At 43.2% G+C, this 20,103-nt stretch overlaps 2 protein-coding genes across 9 annotated transcripts in view; one reads left to right on the top strand and one right to left on the bottom strand.

Annotated features, from left to right (window-relative positions):
* THOP1 (thimet oligopeptidase 1) overlaps window positions 1–20,103 on the bottom strand; it is a 330,697-nt gene that overhangs the window by 203,975 nt on the left and 106,619 nt on the right. The gene's annotated exons all lie outside the window — the stretch shown is intronic.
* Window positions 1–20,103, top strand: part of ARHGEF18 (Rho/Rac guanine nucleotide exchange factor 18) — a 45,637-nt gene that overhangs the window by 24,721 nt on the left and 813 nt on the right. For all 8 annotated transcript variants that reach the window (XM_062627540.1, XM_062627533.1, XM_062627534.1 and 5 more), the window contains 17 exons: window positions 1,623–1,767; window positions 2,552–2,664; window positions 2,814–2,954; window positions 3,416–3,666; window positions 4,360–4,485; window positions 6,135–6,252; window positions 6,665–6,913; window positions 7,721–7,797; window positions 9,901–10,079; window positions 10,485–10,576; window positions 10,875–11,063; window positions 11,728–11,865; window positions 12,442–12,563; window positions 13,007–13,063; window positions 13,732–13,779; window positions 14,495–14,962; window positions 18,137–18,464. In XM_062627540.1, the coding sequence (XP_062483524.1) occupies window positions 1,623–1,767; window positions 2,552–2,664; window positions 2,814–2,954; window positions 3,416–3,666; window positions 4,360–4,485; window positions 6,135–6,252; window positions 6,665–6,913; window positions 7,721–7,797; window positions 9,901–10,079; window positions 10,485–10,576; window positions 10,875–11,063; window positions 11,728–11,865; window positions 12,442–12,563; window positions 13,007–13,063; window positions 13,732–13,779; window positions 14,495–14,962; window positions 18,137–18,464 (2,841 nt within the window). The remainder of the gene's footprint in view (window positions 1–1,622; window positions 1,768–2,551; window positions 2,665–2,813; window positions 2,955–3,415; window positions 3,667–4,359; window positions 4,486–6,134; window positions 6,253–6,664; window positions 6,914–7,720; window positions 7,798–9,900; window positions 10,080–10,484; window positions 10,577–10,874; window positions 11,064–11,727; window positions 11,866–12,441; window positions 12,564–13,006; window positions 13,064–13,731; window positions 13,780–14,494; window positions 14,963–18,136; window positions 18,465–20,103) is intronic.

A 20,103-nucleotide genomic window follows, 5' to 3' on the forward strand; every position in this document is an offset into this window, starting at 1 on the left:
ATGGCTGAAGATTTCAGTACTTCCCCAGATAGAAATGGAAGGACATTTATTATTAAGTCTTTAAGAAAACCCCCTTTACAAATCTTTCTGTTAGTGTCCACTAAATTAGTGTCCTCTTTCCGTTGGAGCTCATCACTTGGAGAGGATGGAAAAGGACTCAGTTTACCTACTTGTTGTGTTGTGCTGTGTTGATAGCCAGGAGGTTTCAAACCCAAACAGGTTTTCCAGCAGGAAAAGCTGCAGTGATAATTCCTGATATTAAATATCATTCATGAAATCTCCCTTGCAGCCCTAATACGATTCTATTCAACTGTTTCAAACATGAAATGAAAGACAAGGAGATGTAAAGTATGGGATATCAAGAAATGTGGAAAAACCCGTTTCATGAAATGAAGCATGAATACCTTGGTTTAGCTATGTTTTGTTGAGCAAGGCAGAAGTGGAAGGAGAGAGAGCTCTTAGTGGAGGAGTGAGACTGAGAAAGGGGAACTTTTGGGGATAGGTAAACACTGGTGTTTTTACAGGAAAAGGTGTAAATTGGTGAGCATAGACCTTGGATGGAACTGCTGACCCTCTCGAATGGCTGCATGGTCCTGAAGGAGCCTCCCAGGCACAGGACTGGATGAGGAGTTGGGTCTGGGGGTAAGGCAGAGGCTGCAGTGGGCTCAAGGATCCATGAGATCTCTTCCACTCCCATGTCCTTAAAAGCACTTTGGAATAAGGGCAGCTGCAGACCTTGTCAGTGATAAGTTTCAAAGATTGGCTGATTCTTCATCTTTGACTTCCCTGTAGTTCCTGTCTTAAAAGGATGTATTTTGTCTCCTGTTCCTTATCATTCATTACAGACATTAGTGCTAAATAATTGTATCCATTTTTTAGAAGTCTATTACAAGCTTCCATGTATTGTGTAAGAGTGATTAAAATTTCAAATACCTTTCCAGTTCACAGTCTGTCTAGATTTTAAAAAGCATTAAAAAGCTGCAGTATTAAAATTAAATTTAGCTCTGGTATCTATTATGTGCAGTGTGTGTGTGCTTGCAGATAGAAATCACTGTCAGGCAATAAGCATTGCAAGGGACTTGTGGTTTTGATGTGAGCTCAGATTTTTCTTGTTTGCCATGAAATATTCTGTGCCCTTATACGGTAGGGTGTGAATAATTGTGTGTAGGTTCTGGTGTTTTACTAAAGGAGAAGATACTTTGCAATTTCCACACTAAATGGGCACAGTAGGGACCAATTTCCTGCACTTCAGACCTGCTGATTTAGCCAATACAGTAAGTTAAGTGGCAGCTTTACATTTCTAGAAGGATCACAGGTAGTATAAAAACAGTGCATCTCTGGGGCCACTTTACTGTGCCAAGTCTGAGGGCAGCCAGGAGTGAGCATGGGGAATACAAATTCAAAAAGCAGCGGCAGGAGCAATACAATTCCTGCTCATGCCGAGCTCTCGTTTTGTGGTTCCTTTTCAAGAAAATGGAATGAGAATGTTTTTTTGGACAACGAGCTCTTGACATCCAAGATCCTGTCTGTTCTCCGGCCGCACTCGGAGCGGGGTCTGCGAGCAGGAGAGCTGCAGTGTACGCCTCATTTCCTGAGTACCAATTCGATTTTTGCCTCTTTAGCCACTTCTTTGAAGGAGCAGCCCCGGAGCCTTCTCCTGGGACCTGATGGCACCCCAGTCCTATCGCGGAATCTCGGCATGACTATCGCCCAAAGAGGAAATTCTCAGTCTTCACTGAATACTGCTGGAGCTGTCAGTAAATTTGGGTAAGTAAACTGCTTCTCTTCCAATTCATCAGCTTCTGCTGTTGTCGTGTCCCCGGCCCCGTGTAAAAAGAAAAACAATTACAGAACTAAAGCAAGAATTCACATTGATTTTTTTATCTTTTTTAGCTCAAAAGAGATTTATTGAAATTTTAATTCATTTCCCTCAACAGTAAGCGTTGCTGTTGTTTAAATCGCCTTGTCTTTAGTCCCCCTGTACTATATCACAAAAGAGGTCATGTAAAATGGGGCACAGTTTGGGTGTCTCTGCCTAGATTATGGCTTTCATGGGTATATTTGTCTTCAGACCTGATGCATTTCAATAATCTGAGGTCAGTTATTCTAGGTTGTACTAGTTCTGACTAGTGTAGGAGACAGCAGTGGCTGCAGTTGCAGGATACCTTGATTAAAATAGTAGCTCTCTGCTGGTTTAAATAGTTGTTTACTCTTTATGTGCCACAGTTAAGCTCAGTGCAAGAGCCCTTTGTACTCTGAACTGGCTGTGGCTTGTCACCAGGTGATGTCTTTTCAAAATGTCATACCTGCAGTTGCATACTTGCTCATGCTGCTTCGATTAAAACTGTAATACTTCAGTGATGGACTTGCTAAATGGATTTGACTGTTTTAAGTCAGAGTGCAATGCTAGCTTTTATCTATTTAAGTCAATTGCACTAGAGTTTAGGAAAGAGGTTAAAGTGGTTGAATTTGGAGGCTTTTTTCTTTGTCAAGCAACTTTAATGTTAATATTCTGGTTTGATCCCTTGGTCTAATTTCTTTGGCCATTTAGACTGATTTCAGGAGACATGGATGAAGGGGATTCAAGCTTTATCAAATTTAAGCAGACTTCAGATGACGTTGTCTCACTTGCACCTTCAACAGCAGACACCATTTTTCTGGAAGGTATGAAATTTCTGTGCTTTTCAGGATTTTTATGTGATTTCTTACCCAGTCTTAAAACAGCACTGAGATGGTTTTGTGAATGGTGGTAATGAGGGATCTGGTGGGAAGCAATTTAATAACAACTGAAACTTAATGTGCTTTTGGTCTAGATGCATATTCTGTATCCCTCCGAAGTGAAATAGAAACAGATGCTCATGAGTTTGAGGCAGAGTCTTGGAGTGTTGCAGTGGAACAGTCTTATGCAAAAAGGCAAAGGCCAGACGTTAAAAACAGGCAAGATGTCATTTATGGTAAGACTATTTGTTATTATTGTGACTTCTTCTATTTCATAATGCCACTGTTTTGAAACAAAGCAGAAGTCCTTTTTATTGGCTCCCATTTTGACTTGTGATTGAAAACTAGAGTGCAGATTTTCAAGTCTGTTGCCTGTCGCAGTGTGCACAAGTCCTCCTGTTAATGATTTTAAGCAACACATAGTTGTCAGCATGCCTATGTAAGCAGCTAACCCCAGCTCTACAATTAGGGAAGAGCTCACCTGCAACTGGGGGATGCCATTAAATAAGTAGGGTCAGTCACTGTTTGGAGGGGAGATGATCAGAGCCAATTTGGGAGCTTCACATCAGTAATGCAAAGACTGTGGTGAAGAAGGAGGTACAAAAGGTGGTGGCTTTCAGAGCCTGCTCTGTTCTGTCTCACTAGTCACTGCCCAGCAGATAAATGACTTCTGATTTGTGTATTTCTCCTTGCTCAGAACTAATTCAGACTGAAATGCACCATGTTAGGACACTGAAAATAATGCTGAAGGTATACTCGAGAGCCATGAGAGAGGAACTGCAGTTCCCAAATGCAGTTATCAACAAGCTCTTCCCCTGTGTGGATGAGCTGCTGGAGATGCATGGGCAATTTCTGCTGCAGTTGAAGGAGAGACGGAAGGAATCCTTAGAAGAAGGCAGTGACCGAAATTATCTAATCCAGAACATTGGAGACCTCTTGGTAAAACAGGTGTGGATTAAATTCTACCACTATTAAACTTCTAACAAGCTAACTGGTGGGCTAAAGTTATGTAAGGATTGTTTTAATAATTTGTTTGACGTTATCTTCCCAGTGTAATGTGTAAGCGTGATTCCCAGGAGCATATCTGGTCACAGATAATACGAAATGATCATTAAATGTTCTTTGGGCCTGTGCATATGCATGTTGTGGGATATGCAGCTGGTTTTATCTCTGTTCCAAAAGTAACATGACGTGTTCCTGGTGTCCATCCCAAATGTGGCTCTCCTGCATTTAATGCCAAGCTTCTAGGTTCTGACCTTTTAGAAATGCAGTGAAGATCCTTTGAACTCATTACAGCTTTAGTACTTATTCTAGTACAGAGTGGATGCAACTTCCTTCCTATATCATGACCATTGTTTTCCCCTTCACCATTTAGTCCTCAGTCTTTTTAAGTGCAGAGCCCCAGAAATCCTTTTAAAAATTCTTGTAATGACAGCTGCCATATTTGGTTCTTGTGGTATTCCAAGCTCTCAGATGTCACACTGCATCAGTCTCCCATTTCTGATACAGAAGAAATTGAAATACTGAATAATAAACACCTTAGAAATCACTTACCATAAACCAATGTTCAACCTTAATCTTGCAGTGGTGGTAGGTTTACTCTTAATGATTCATGTTTTTTATTCTTATCTTTCCGATTAGTTTTCAGGTGAAAATGGGGAGAGAATGAAGGAAAAATACGGTGTGTTCTGTTCTGGACACAATGAAGCTGTTAGTCACTATAAAGACCTGCTCCAGAGCAATAAGAAGTTCCAAACCTTAATAAAGGTAAACAACAACCAGAAGTCTCCCATTCTGACTGTGCAAAATATACTTGACCACTTTAGATCTTACTTTGTACTTGAAGATCCGTCCAGTTTGAATGCACCTTGTTAGAGGCAGATTCGCATTAGTTGATAGCTTGATTTTAGATCTTTGATAGCTTGATTTTTAGATCTTCGGAGCTGGGTGGACACAGCACCACCATTAGCAGGTGTGACATTTGAGGCAGGCTCTCAGGAGCACACAGGACTGGGGAATAGAATATGTATGTAGACCTTAAAGCTCATCGAGTTCCAACCCCTGCCACAGGCAGGGACACCTTCCACTAGAGCAGCTTGCTCCGAGCCCCTGTGTCCAACCTGGCCTTGAACACTGCCAGGGATGGGGCAGCCACAGCTTCTTTGGGCACCCTGTGCCAGCGCCTCAGCACCCTCACAGGGGAGAGCTTCTGCCTAAGAGCTCATCTCAGTCTCCCCTCGGGCAGGTTCAAGCCATTCCCCTTGTCCTGTCCCTGCAGGCCCTTGTCAAAAGTCCCTCTCCAGATTTCTTGTAGGCCCCCTATTCATGACTATCACTCACTGCCATGCTGTGTGGCCATCTTTGTAAATTGGCTTGATAATAAATTCAGTCAGTGATAAATGCTGTTAATGATCAACTATGGAAAAAGCAGGTACTCTTGAGTCAAGTTTTGCCCACTACATCATCTTTCCAAACCCAGAAAATTGGCTCCAGGGTGGTTTGTTTGTCTGCTGTACAGTGTAATGTGCAATTAATAGGAAGGGCTGAAGAGACACAGCCAAAGTAGAAGCCTGTAACCTGAGCTGCAGATGTCATTGCACAGTCTTAAGTATTCACATTTTCCAGTCCTCAGTAAGTGACACCGTGTGAACGTTCCAATGTAGCACTATACTTACAGCTCTTCTTAGCTAGGAGTCATTAAAAGGGAGAACCTTTTACTTTCAAGGAGCTAAGTAAGTAACCAGAGTCTTGAAATACATCGCCACAGTCCTTGTAAAGAGAGATCTTAGTACTGTATTCTACTGCCAGAATTGTGCTGGACCTGTAGCCAGACTGACTAGTGGCATCCTGATGCTTTACAGTCTTCCCTTTCTAAACAGAGCTGTGGTACTGCAGAGGAGCCTGCTGGTGAACATGGGGTCAAAGAAGCACTTAGTTTAGTCATAGAATCATAGAACAGTTAGGGTTGGGAAGGACCTTAAGATCATCTAGTTCCAACCCCCCTGCCATGGGCAGGTCATGGGCATAGTCATTATTGACCTCGTTTGGCTGTTAGGTGTGTTCGGTCTGGTTTCAAAACTCTAGTACTTTCCTATGTATTTAGGAACTGATCCTATTCTAAAAGGCAAACAGCAAATAGGCAGTCAAATAGTTCAGATCCGGAACTTTCTCTGCTTGGCTCCGGATTTAGTTAAGAGTAGTTGAAAATAAAACCCAAAATATTTTCCAGTAATAAAAGCAATTGTTTTTTAACATTATCAGGAGTTTTGCTTTAATAAAAGAGGTGATGCTAATTTGGTGATGCTATGCCTTGTCATACCAAAGTGCTTTGAGACAGAAAATGTGGGAATGGTGAGGCGAGGGAGTTAGGAGAGCAATATATGCACTGGGTGTGATGAGTCTGTCTTGTTTTCTAGAAAATTGGGAACTCTTCCATTGTGAGGAGACTTGGTGTTCAGGAGTGTATCCTTCTGGTAACCCAGCGCCTCACCAAATACCCAGTCTTGGTGGAACGCATTATTCAGAACACAGAAGGTAGGTGTAATCATTCCTGGAAGCCTCACAGTTGTCTGCTGCTCCTTCTCCTGTGTTTTGCATGTCCTTTCCTCAGCCAAGGAGGGACAGGGTGGTACTGCCTGTTCCTGCTTTCTCTCTTCCTCGTTCACTGAAGATGCTGTTCTAGATGCAGATCCAGATCGGTGTCGCCTCATCAAGCACTGATTTTTAAGTCTGAAACCACAAAACCATAGCAGTTTTAAGTCTGTCGGCTCATTAGAGATGTAGAGCTTTAGGATATTTTGTCTTTTACTTTATTTTTAAACAACCTGTTAGGAAATAACTGTTAGATGCTCAGTGCAGAACCTTCCCATTAAAATATGTTTAGCTGCTCATATTTGTACATTCCAGTTAAAAATGCAACCCACTGACTGCTACTCTTTTCTCTTAGCTGGAACTAGAGATTATGAAGAGCTGACCCAGGCCCTTAGTTTAATTAAGGACACAATCACTCATGTAGATGCCACAGTAAATGAGTGTGAGAAGGGGCAGCGCCTTAAAGAGATTATGCATAAAATGGAGCTAAAATCATCAGGGAAATGCAAGAATGGGCTTTTCTTCCGGAAAGATGACATGGGACAGAGGCGGCTTCTGCTCGATGGGATGCTGTACTGGAAAGCTGCATCAGGGAGACTCAAAGGTAAAGGGCCAGGAAGGGGGAAAACACGACAGAGAAACAGGCTTTTCATTTATTTTTTTTATGTATATGTATTTTTTTTTAGTAACTGTTTATTACTGATCGATGGAGTATAAAATGACAATAATCTGCTTGTTTAATGGGATATTGGAGGAAATAGCACTTGTTCTATTCTTGGCTTGTCCAATAAGCATCTCTGTAATGGTGCATAAGTTCCTTATGCTGCTTGCTTATTATCTGTCTGATCTGCTTTCCAATTCAAGAGGGAGGTCTTTAGATAGATGACAAAGCTTTGAGTCATACTGACTTGGTCTCCTGTGGAAAGGCATTATTAGCTCTGCTTCACAACCCCATGACACCTTCATTCTGCATAATTTCTGTTTTGCCAGAAAATCAAACCAGTGTCCACCAGTGAATATTTTAACAGCTTCAGTGCTCAGGTGGTCAAGAAGAAGCTTCAGTGGCACATAAAATGCAGCCAAGAGTAGGTGGTGCTGCAGAGGGCTGCAGTTCTAGAAGAATCTGCAGTTAAGGGAGACACATTCCCTCATGAGTGTTTCTCTCAATGTGTAGGATGCCTCTGTAGGTGTTCTCAAGCTTTAAATCAAGCCATTTGTATTGTGCTGGTTCTGCATGACTGCAGCCTGTCTGTGGACAGCCCACGTGAGAGGAAGTAGCAGACCCACTCTTGCAGATGCTGATGTGCTGTTCCCTGACCCACAGGCACTTGAAGTTAGGTGGTTTTTCAGTCTGGACCTGTGTTTCTGATTTAAAATCTGCCCTTTTTTTTCCCCTCTGTTGTTATTGTAGATATTCTGGCAGTCCTGTTAACTGATGTATTGCTGCTCTTACAAGAAAAGGACCAAAAATACACATTTGCATCAGTGGTAGGTATTGTTCTCCTTATTTAATACATTCACTTAGAGTATTTATGAAAGTGACGGTAACTATGCAGGAAATGGAGATATTATGGGGTGGGGGGTTCAAAAGGAAAATTAAGTAATAAACCAGCCAGCTATTATAGAATCACTTTTTCTGAAGCAGTTCTGGTACTTGTTGAATCCCTCACACTGTCTCTTAGTGCAAAACAGTGTGCTATTCCATCAGCCGGCTCCAGCCTCCACATCTCCTGTGGTTTTCTGGTGCCCTGAGCCTGTTCTGAGGTTCACTGCTTCTCCTCTTGTGCTGTGACTTTCCCTTTTGCTGAACTGTGTCATATATGTTAAACATACTAGATCTGTGCTTTGAAAGGCACCTGCAAATGAGGTCTGCTTCTGTTTGCTAATGTGCAGGGAAAGAATCTTCCATTTCGGTGAGGGATGTGGTAAGGTCACGGTAGGCTAAGATTTACTGGGGGCAAAGAACTTTCCTGAAGTAAATGGAGTCAGCACTAAATGCAAATGTAATTACTGCAGCACTCTAGAACACTCAGTGGATTCACTTGCTTTTCTAGGGCATTTCCACAGGTATCCTCAGAGCAGTAAATGGTGGACGTTTTGTCCTGATCTACTTCGGTTATGGCTGTAATAGCACCAGTAACAGAGAAACTATTTTATGTAATTGTTTTCTTGGATATATATTTTCTTTTTTCAAGACATCAACATTAGAGCTGAATTCTAATGGCAGAAGCTATTTTGGTGGCCCCAGGGCTGTAAAAGCAACTGCTTTTCAAATTACCCTTCTTCTAATGCACAGAATAGGGATACTTTCACAGATCAGGATGGCTGGAAGTCGTTTCCTCTTGAGCAGCATTAGGTGAATCTTTGACCAGTAGTTCATTTTATGACATTGACTCTGATAGATTAATTCTGTTTTCCAAATTCACCTGAGGTATGAGCAGAAGAGCAAGTTCATAGAGGGGAAGAAACATGTTGTTAATGTAGTGTCTTGACCATCATGGCTGTTGTAGCTTACACTGAGGCTAAAGCATTGCTCCCAAGCAATAAGAGCACACATACATGTTCTTAGGCAGTGTAGGTGCTCTACTGCAGGGTCATGCCCTGGCTTATATATATCATTTAGCTGCTTATGACAGTCCCCACAAGCTGATCTCTGCTACATGGTGGGTTTTTTTCCCCTCCAGTAACGTGCTCTACAGTTATAGACTGATCACTTCTTTGCATCTTTGTGCGTATACAGTTCATTTGAAATTTAGATATCACTTCTCCATAGATAAATCAAGTGAGGGGGGCACATGGATCTGCTCAGTGATTCTGTTTTTCCATTGACCTCTGTTCATGGCTTGAATTGCAGTACAGCTGCTCAGAGGCGTTGGCAAAACCAACCCTTCCTGATGTCTGTGCCACAGCTCGGTTTTCTTCCCGTCACTCTAGATTATGCTGCAAAGGTGCAGCAGTTACGAAGAGCTAGTTTCTTCTGGGGAGGATCTTTCTAGGCTTCATATATTGGCTCTGTGCTGTATGAAGCGTAGAGAGGTTTTCAGTGACTAATATCCCTCCTGTAAATCTGTTTTCATTGCAGAAGACAGCTAATCCAGTTAATCCTTAGCTATACAGCAGTGCTGTCACCTTGTTTTATTATTCACAGGGCCTGACAGCAAGCTGTAACACCCCTGTGTTATGATTTTATTTCCTTTGTAGCTCACTTAGAACTTCTGTCACTTCCTCTTGTTCTCTTCTTTTACCTCACACATGTCATTTTTGTTTCCTTTTACAAATGTTGGTTTTGTCTCCTTTTGAGCAACTTTTTTGACTTCTGGGACCCAGTGGGAACCATTGGGTGTTTAAATTGATACTTGCTTTGATATTCAGTCAGGTACCCAGACATCTTGGTCATTCTTCATTCCATGTTTTCATCTATGATTGATGAGAAAAAAATGGCAGTGTCAGAAGTGTCATAGCAGTAACATTCCAGTGCTGTGTTTTATGGGCCTGGTGGCCCAGTAAAAGCAGAAAGATGGGGGAGCTGGGAAGCACAAACCCTAAAGAGCATATACAGTGTAGTGCAGTAAACTCTCTTTTGTTTCACAGGACTCTAAACCACCAGTTATCTCGCTGCAAAAGTTAATTGTAAGAGAGGTAGCGAATGAGGAGAAGGCCATGTTCTTAATTAGTGCTTCCTTAAAAGGACCAGAAATGTATGAAATCCACACAAGCTCGAAAGAGGAGAGGAATTCCTGGATGGCACACATCCGCAGAGCTGTAGAAAGGTAAAATCATCATTTTATGAGATGATAAGAGAGCAGGAGGGCCTGACTTCTGGCTTGTTTGTCTTCACAGGTCTCATAGATGTAAATTTATCACAGAACTCCATTTGACTACCCCTCAGCTTTCTCTGTAAGACTGAAACATGCAATTTGCTTTTGTGTTCTTTGGGAAGAAGCCAGCCATAAAGTTGCAATAGAAGCCAGCCACAGTCTTTATTCTGCTTTTCCTGAAAAATAAACACAAAATGTCACCGATGTCAAATGTAACAGGGCTTTGGATAAGGGAGTTAGATTTGACATGCAGGATAAACTATACACCCTAGGCAAAATCTTGAAGGCGAATCCTGAAATGGCTTTAGGTTATCTAATGTGCAAGTCAAACACCTCTCTGTTTCCTCCTTTGTACAGCTGTCCTGATGAAGAAGGAGGAACATTTAATGAACCTGAAGCAGAGAGGAGGCTGGCTGAAGCCAGAGCTGCTAAGTTAAAAGATTTTCAAGGTAATGACTTAGTCATATATTCCATGAACTGCTTCTCGGCATCATTTGTGATTGATGACTGTCTTACTCTTTTATCACATGATGTGATCAAGTTTCTCCTTCATAAGTCTTTCAAGGCAGTGCAAGATTATATAGAAATAGTTAAATAAGTCAAGCTTTGTATGCTCCATGAGTTTACACCTTAACTGTTAATTGTATCTCAGCATTTGATGCCTTGACCATGAAATAAATAATAATCTCCCCAGCTGAACGCTGTGCTCTGACAGTGGTTAGGAACTGAGTTTGTTTCTTCCTTCAGAGCGTTTGAACATGAAGGATGACCTGATTATGCAAAGCCTAACTGAGAAGCAACAGATATATCTAGAAATGTCTGAAATGATTGGGTTTGAAGACCATTCCCAAGGATCTCGATCTAGGCTACTGCTTCGGGGGGATATCCCAGAAAATCTGCAAGGAGAAGCAATTTTGAAGTCAGCTGTGACAGAAGGTAAATGCAATGTGGGAATGGGCATGCATTCACTCGGATGCAGAGGTGGGGGTAAGCACATAGGGTCCAAGTCCTGAAAATCACCCTGTAAGAACATAATACTTCTGTGTAGCACTGTTATAACACTGTTCAGAGTTCCTTATTCTCAGAACCAATGTGCACTAGGTAAAGTGCACCTGTGTGTTTAGATAGAGGATCTTCTCCACCGTCTGGATATTTTTAAGGATCAGCCAGTGGAGTCTGTTCAGGTGGGTAACTGAGTGCTCTAATAATACACCAGTTCTGAAATATTATATGAGGGTTAGATATTAAAAGAGCCTATCTAAAGGTAGTATCTTTAGACAAAAAATAAGCACAAACATATCTTTTATTATGGAAAACAAACCAAAACAAAAATTGAAAGAAAAGAAAACCCAAACACTCAAGGCTTGATAATCCCAACTTGCAATTAAGGAAGAGGTCATGTTTATATAGGCAATATGAGCAGCCTGTCTTAAAGAGCTAGTCACAAAGGAAAATTCATCTGTACTGCAGGAAGACTCTCAGACTGCCTGATCTTTTCATGTACTTGATGGATTAAATGTGTTTTAACTTGTTAGCATGATGCACTTGTCTTGCTGTGTAGACATGGCTATTTACATGAGATGTTCTCCTCTTTTTGCAGCTGAGAATCTCCAGAACCTTATCTTCACTCACTTAGGCAGTGGATCCTGTCAGCCTGAGGATGGCTCTGGGTTAGGACTCCCCAGGAGAGCAGAGACCTTTGGAGGATATGACAGTAGTCCCTCAATCTCAACTAAAAGTAAGAAGGGGACCGTTTGGCATTCTTAGCCTTTCCTGGGTTACTCTGTACTGAAAATGAGATAAGAACAATGAATTAAGTGAGGCCCTGATATAAGGAAGCTTCACCAGGCTCTAAAAGAAGGAAAAGGTCAAATTTCCAGCATGTGGCATTAGCATGTTGTATCTTTTACTTCCGATACCAACACTAGGGAGCAGAGTAGGGCTCTTAGTGGTGTGCTGAGGGCATTACCTTCATCCATGCTCCCCAGTTACCACAGTTCCACACAAACTTTAGTTTTGTTTAAAAAAAAAAACCCAGAACAACTGGGAAATGTGAATTCAGCTGCCTGCTTTTATTACTGAATCAGGAAAGTTTTTCCATTTCCTTTTGTATCTGCGCCGTCACTAAAGTGATACTTTGGTTAGAAATGCATGTCACTGTTGCTGGCTCTTCCACTTAGGATCAGCATGGAGCAGCCATGCAGTTGTATATTGGTTATAACATCAAAGTCACCTTTGTTTTCTGCTTGCTTTGTTCTGCAGTGAGTTTTCAGAGGTGCTGGTGTAGGTTACCCCTATTCCACTCTCCTTTCAGGTGGTAATTTTAGGAAGAACAGTGGTGGTGACCAGAGGCAGTGGGACTGGAGAGGCCCTGCAGTAAGCTCAGATGTGCAACTCCATGACCTCCCTTCTGATGCAGAAGAAGCATCTCAAGCTGTATGTTGGGCTTATGCATGATTTAATTGTGTTTCTTTATGATGTTCTTTATAATAGTGGTGCAAACCAAATCTTTTATCAAAGTTAAAAGTGATGCTAAGCTGGTAGGGCTGGCCTGTAACAGAGCTATGTCAGTCAAATTACTAGACTCTATTAAGGGTGTTTAGTGGGGCTAGTTGACAGCTTAGCACTTGAGAGGCATGGTAATTTGGTTTTATGTTTGTTGATTTGGTGCTGTACCATTAATGCTAGCTTTAATCACCATGCATCGGTTCCAGCCTGGCCTCTGATTTAAGTGCTCTTGTTACATGTCCTTCGGTGCATGGGAGCAGTCTCTGCTTAGCAGTAAACCTGTTCCCTCATGAGATGAACCCTTCCAACTTGTTCTGGCAGTGCTACAAAAGCCCAGCAAGTGCCTCAGATACTGTTTTTGTCTTTTTTAGAGTGATGTGACAAGGCTGGATGACAGCAGTGGCTTTCAGCCCACCATAGAGTCTCAGGTACGTTACCTCTACTATGAGGAAATGGCAAATAGCTGTATTATAATAATGGCATGCAAAACCAAACCAACCAAACACCACCAAAAAGCTCAGTATTTTTAGTGTCTGTGGAAGCACAAGCGCATTAACAGCCTGTACCTTATGACTCTAACGCATTATGAATGCAGAGATAAAACTCCTGTTAGAAAACAAAGATGGGTTCTGGGTATGTAGACAGGCATTTCTAAGAGCTGGCCAACTACTTTTCTTGCATCTTTGGAGAGATTGCATAATCTCAGCTTGCTGACAAAACATGCCCCTGAATCTCCCATGAGTGCTGTACCTGTGTAGTGATTCAGTGCTGGAGTATGAGAGGAAGTGATCATTAAATAGCCCACGTGAAGACAACTGGTGATGAAGATTGCTCCCTGGAATGTCAGGGAGATTTGTAGGGTGCTGATTCACATCTCTGCAAGGACTGATAGACTGCCATTCATTGTGCTGGCATATTGCTCTCTTGGCTGTTACTGTATTAGAGAACTCTTGGAGCCACGCTTCCGTTGTGTGGGGTTTTGTACAGACACTGTTGATTATGATCACTGTTGAAAAAGAAGTCTTATGCATCAAACAAGAGCTCTGTTCAAGTGTCTAATGTCCTTTTTCCTTCCCCTACTTCCCCTTTTCTTCAGCTTGTCCAAAGGATACAAACACTGTTACAGCTGCTCTTCAGTCTTCAGGTAAATCACTACTTACTGTAGAATCATAGAATAGTTAGGGTTGGAAAAGACCTTAAGATCATCCAGTTCCAACCCCCCTGCCATGGGCAGGGACACCTCCACACTAAACCATGGTACCCAAGGCTCTGTCCAACCTGGCCTTGAACACTACCAGTGATGGAGCATTCACAGCTTCCAAGAGGTTTGTGAGGCAGTACTGTAATCAAATTTATGCAGGTGTGGAGAAGAACTACCTTAAAAATATCCCCTAAAGCTAAAGTGAGGGGCAGAATTTAATCAAGAAAACACACACTGTGTGTGGTGTTTTGAAGGAAGTGTAAGATCTGTTGTCTTAGGTAATTATTTCCTTCTTCTTGCTCACTTAAATGCAATTCTTTTGCTACTCTGAATTCCACCTACTCATTTCCTCTTAAAATTTTGGATACACACATCTATGTATGTATTGTTTTTACTCTAATCATCAGTATTGTGACTGATTGGATTCAAAGTACTAATTATAGGTGCAAGAAATGTTAATTTTGACACAAGCATAACTTACTTGCTTAGCCATCTTCAGTATCATGTCGGTCACAGTGGGCTGTACAAGTCGGAAGTTAGATCTGCTCTTAAAAACAATAGTCTCTGTGATTTAATCTGGTAGAGGGTGTTGTCTTGTGTTTAGCTGTTCATGTGTTCTGCACCCGTGTACCTTACAGTGAACTGATTTCCCCTTCAGGCCGTGATATCTCAGCAGGACAGCTACATTGAGATGCAGCGAGCCACCATGGTAGACAGGGAGAAGCAATATCGGCTGCAGTCTACACGAGGCAATCTCCTGCTAGAGCAGGAGAAACAGCGGAACTTTGAAAAGCAGAGGGAAGAGCTGATGAATGTACAGAAGCTTCAGAGCCAGCTGAAGCTGGAGCAGCAGCGCCTGGAGCGCGAAAGGAGTCGGCAGCAGAGGGAATTTGAAAGCAAAGAAGCTCGGCTGCAGGAAAGTGAAGAGGGGACTCGGCAGCTGAGGGAGAAGGTGAATCAGGAGAGAGAAGAGCTCGAGAGGCTGCGAGAGGCCTATCAGCATGACCTCGAGAGACTGCGGGAAGCTCAGAGGGCAGTTGAGAAGGAAAAGGAGCGTCTAGATCAGCAAAGGAAGCTGAAGAAGCAGAACACGGTGTCAGGCACGTTCTCCCCAGAAATGGGACAGGTGAGGAATTTGCTTTTCTTGGGGTTTTGTTCCTGTTAACCTGCTTGCTTCTGAATGAAGGTTGTCCCCTCTGGCAGCACTAACCCGTGTTTGCTTGTCCATAGAATCATAGAATAGTTAGGGTTGGAAAGGACCTTAAGATCATACAGTTTCAACACCCCTGCCATTGGCAGGGACACTACACACTAAGCTGTGTCACCCAAGACTCCATCCAACCTGGCCTTGAGCACTGCCAGGGATGGAACATTCACAACTTCCTTGGGCAACCTGTTGCAGTCCCTCACCACCCTCACAGAAAGGAGCTTCTTCCTTATATCTAACCTGAAATTCCCCTGTTTCAGTTTGAACCCATCACCCCTTGTCTTATCACTACAGTCCCTGATGAAGAGTCCCTCTCCAGCATCCTTGTAGGCCCCCTTCAGATACTGGAAGTTGCTCTGAGGTCTCCACTTAGTTTCTCTTCCCCAGAAGAGAAGCTTCAATCCTCATGGCCTCCTCTGGACTTGCTCCAACAGCTCCATGTCCTTCTTATGTTGAGGACACCAGAGCTGCACACAGTGCTGCAAATGGGCTCTCACAAGAGCAGAGTAGAGGGGCAGGATCACCTCCTTCAACCTGTTGATCATGCTTGTTGTGGTGCAGCCCAGCACACAGTTGGTTTCTGTGCTGCATGCACACTGAAGCCGGCTCATGTTCAGTTTCTCATCAACCCAAGTTTCAACATGTTCATCATGTTCAGTTTCAACACCCCCAAGTCCTTCTCCTTACCCTGCTCTGAATCTCTTCTCTGCCCAACCTGTAGCTGTGCCTGGGATTGCCCTGACCCAGGTCTAAGACCTTGCATTTGGCTTGGTTAAACTTCATAATGTTGCCATCAGCCCACCTCACAAGCGTGTCAAGGTCCCTCTAGATCCCATCCCTTCCCTCCAGGGTATCAACCGACCCACACAGCTTGGTGTCATCAGCAAACTTGCTGAGGGTGCACTCAATCCCCCTGTCCATGTCACCAACAAAGGTGTTGAACAAGAGCGGTCCCAACACCGATCCCTGAGGGACACCCCTTGTTACTGGTTTCCAACTGGACATGGAGCCATTGACCACAACTCTTTGCATGTGGCCATCCAGCCAGTTCTTTATCCACCGAGTGGTCCATCCATCAGATTGATGTCTCTCTAATTTAGAGGCAAGGCTGTCGTGTTGGATGGTGTCAAACGCTTTGCATAAGTCCAGGTAGATGACAACAGCTGCTCTGCCCCTGTCCATCAGTTCTGTAGCCCCATCATAGAAAGCCACCAAGTGGGTCAGGCAGGATTTCCCCTTAGTGAAGCCACGCTGGCTGTCACCCAGCACCTTGTTGATTTTCATGTGCCTTAGCATGCCTTCCAGGAGAATCAGCTCCAAGATTTTGCCAGGCACAGAGGTGACACTGACTGGTCTGTAATTCCCTGGGCCATCCATTTTCCCCTTCTTGAAAATGGGGGTTATATTCCCCTTTTCCAGTCATCAGGAGCTTCACCTGACTGCCGTGATTTCTCAAATATGATGGACAGTGGCTTAGCAACTTCATTCGCCAGCTCCTTCAGGACCCGCGGATGGATTTCATCAGTTCCCATGGACTTGTGCACATTCAGGTTCTTAAGATGATCTTGAACCTGATCCTCTTCTACAGTGGGCCCAAGGTCTTCATTCTCACAGTCCCTGCATTTGCCTTCTAACACTTGGGCGGTGTGGTCAGAGCACTTGCCAGTGAAGACTGAGGCAAAGATGCCATTGAGAACTTCAGCCTTCTCCAAATCCAGGGTACTCAGTTCTCCCATTAGCTTCTGGAGAGGGCCTGCATTATCCCTATTCTGTCTTTTGATTGCTGCATACCTATAGAAGCCCTTCCTGTTATTTTTCACATCCCTTGCCAGATTTAATTCTAACTGGGCCTTAGCTTTCCGGACGGTGAGTGTGAGGCTGCTCCTGTCTGTCTGTAGAGCGCTTCATCCAGAGTCCCCCTGATCAGGCAGTCTGTAACAGATCCCCACAGTGATGTCCCCCGTTGCTGTTCTCCTTTTAACCCTGACCCACAAACTCTCTGTTGACTCCTCATTTGTCCCCAGACAGAGTTCCATACTTTCCAGCCTGTCACTGGCATAAACAGCAACTCCCCCTCCCCATCTTCCTGGCCTGTCTTTCCTAAAGAACCTATAACCTTCCATTCCAATACTTCAATCATAGGAGCCATCCCACCGTGTTTCTGTCATGCCAGTGATATCATATCCCTGTAGCCATGCACGCATCTCTAATTCTTCTTGTTTATTCCCCATGCTATGGGTATTTCTATAGAGGCATCTGAGCTGACCTCCAAATAAAGGCAACTCATTGGCTGGAGCAGCTGAAATAGCTCTGCATTGCCCCAAGCATTTATTACAGGTGCTGGCAACTGACTGGGGGCACTGGGATGGATTGATGCCCCTCTCCCCAAAACATCTACTTTTGACCACTATGGCAAGTTTCCTACCAAAGCAGCTCTTCCCTTTCTTTGTCAGACCAGCTCCAGCAGCTGGGCTTCTTGAGCCATCATCTGAAACAGCTGGTGGTGGCTTCTGCCAGAGAGCTCAGAACTTGGTAGCTCCCCAGTGTCTTTGAAATTCCACCCAGACATCTGGTAATGAGACTGTGTTTTTTTTAAAGACAGAAACAGAAAAGGAGTAATTTTAGAACGTGGCAGACCAAAGCTTTTTTTTTAAACACAGGAACCACTCTATTGCAGGCAAGTGATTGCAGAAGGTCTGCTCCATTGGTAGCATTTTGTACAGTTGATTTCTAAAGCCATTTCTTGGGTTTCAAAATGTGAACTTTGGAGTTGTCTGAAATTGGTTCATTTGTTACTGTCTGAAAGTCCTGCTTTTTCTCCATTCTATCACCACCTAGTGCAGTCTGCTCTTGGATTCCTTTGTGTGGTGTAGTATTAAGCAGTCTGGAGCTGCTGAGGTTCTTTTCAGTGTTCAAGGACTTAAAGTCATGCTCTTCCCTCCTTTTGCCACCAGGTTCTAGGCTTTGTCTAACCTGTTATATTGTTTACTAGAAAGCACTTAATGCTCTCAGGACTGAGGGCTGTCCCTCATTGTCGAATCTGAGAGGGTAAAAATACCTGTTTGACTTAGAATGCCTTTTCCTCTCACGTAGAGCCAGATGCTAAGTCATTCTGTTAGCTTCAACGGAGAAGGGGTGGAACCATCTGCCCCCCCCTTCAAAACCTCTGTGAGAGTGAGCGTCTCCGGGATGGATTACCTGGAACGGCCGGACTTGGTTCGCAGGGACAGCACCACGCTGGAGAATCGCCCTGTTCTTGCACTGAAGAATGAAGTGCCAATACATCTCCTGAGCGCAACTAACCAGATACAGAAACCGGCTGCAGTCCAGCAGCAGATTCCTACCAAGCTGGCCACTTTTACAAAAGGAAGCAAAGAGAAAGGGGGGAAGAGCAAAGCATCTCATAGGACAGACAGTTCAGGTAAGTGTGTTTAAATATGCTTCTGATCTCTGCCAGCATCTCAGGCAGACGGAGCACTGCAGCGTAAACCTCTGGCTACTCATGTGGCACCCAGAAATGAATATGCTACACATTGTTAATGTCCTTATTGCAGTAAGTAGGATCCTAAGATCCTTAAGAGTTAGGGGTTGCACGTGTAAATCCTTAGGAGTTACATATATGTGCTATTGAAATTGGAAGTACAGCCCAATGGCATAATGCTGAAAATGGAGTTCTTGTAATCCAGCAGGACAGAATGATGGTGAGCGGTTATAAACCCAGATGGAAAATCTTCATGCTTAACTGTAGTGTTAAAAGAAAATAGCAGAAAAAAAAAGAGAAAGCTTGTTCTGCATGAGTGAAATGTTTTAAGCTTTCTCACTCTGTCCAGAGTTGTAATGACACTGAATGCAGTGCCTTTCTTAGTGCCAGTCAGCTGTTAAATACAGATGTCCAGGCCAGAACTGAGATCCTGTGCATGTTGTAGAGTTGAAAGGGGCTAATTTTGTCACAAACAGAAGCAAGAAAAACCCAGTCACCATGTCATAATGAATTTTCTGCAGCTAACTGCTAGGTACTAAAGCAGTGGTCTTTGCCAATGACAGACACAGTAAAACCCTCTTTTTCTTTACCACTTTAAATAGCCTTACTGCCAGCATAGGAGAATGACCTGGAATTTTAAGTTACAAAATTGTCTTTTTAGCCTTGTGTAGGATTCAGCCTTGGCAGGCTTACACTTGGGCCTACACTGCTAAAGTGACTCAGGGCCAAGCCTGTCCAGGGAGGGGAGGGGGAAAGTCATTTGCACATTGCACATCTCTGTCTGTCCTGCCTAAAGTTTAGTGCAATTGCAGACTTGCTCATGTTTTTGCACATAAATGAAGCCTAATAACCTCTTACCCTGAATACCAAATGCTGGTAAATGGGAAAATAAAGCTCTAATACCACATCTCCCTGAGTTCATTTTTAATAGCTCTTACCTAATGATCTCTGCAGTGGAAATGCACTTAATGGTGTTTTTCTGTAATTTATATGAAAGGTATAAAACACAAATACATTGCTCTCTGCTCTCTCCTGAGCATTAGTGGGATGCATGCTTGTTATGCCCATATGGAGATCTTACAATAAAATGGAACAAGACTTTCTGTACCAGAGGCAAAATACTGTGTATTGAATTTGGGTTTTGTAACGTGTGAGGAATGTGTACTGAGAAGAGGGGCTCTTTGGATCCAGAGTAACTGTTTCATAAATTGCTTTTATTGTTGAAATTAAGAAACTGAGAGGCCGTAATGCCAGAATCAATGTATTCTGCTGCTGAGCAGCTGTGAGACAGATGGGGAGCAGAGACAACAGTTCATCACACTTCTGCATGTTAAAAGTAGCACAAATAGCCATTGTAATTTGCATGCTAGGGACAGATGGGGAGCAGAGACAACAGTTCGTCACACTTCTGCATGTTAAAAGTAGCACAAATAGCCATTGTAATTTGCATGCTAGGGACAAAGAGGTTTTTTCCCTCTGCTGTGCTTTATAATACTAGGGTTTAAATCTGGGGTTGTTAGTAACTGAATTACAAGTCCCCAGGGAAGAGGAGAGCAAAAATGCTTGTTGTCTAAACAGC

This window comes from Pezoporus occidentalis, unplaced genomic scaffold (assembly GCF_034315485.1).
Source record: "Pezoporus occidentalis ecotype Australia unplaced genomic scaffold, CSIRO_AGI_Poc_V1 ctg301, whole genome shotgun sequence".
NCBI classification, from domain to species: Eukaryota; Metazoa; Chordata; class Aves; order Psittaciformes; family Psittacidae; genus Pezoporus; species Pezoporus occidentalis.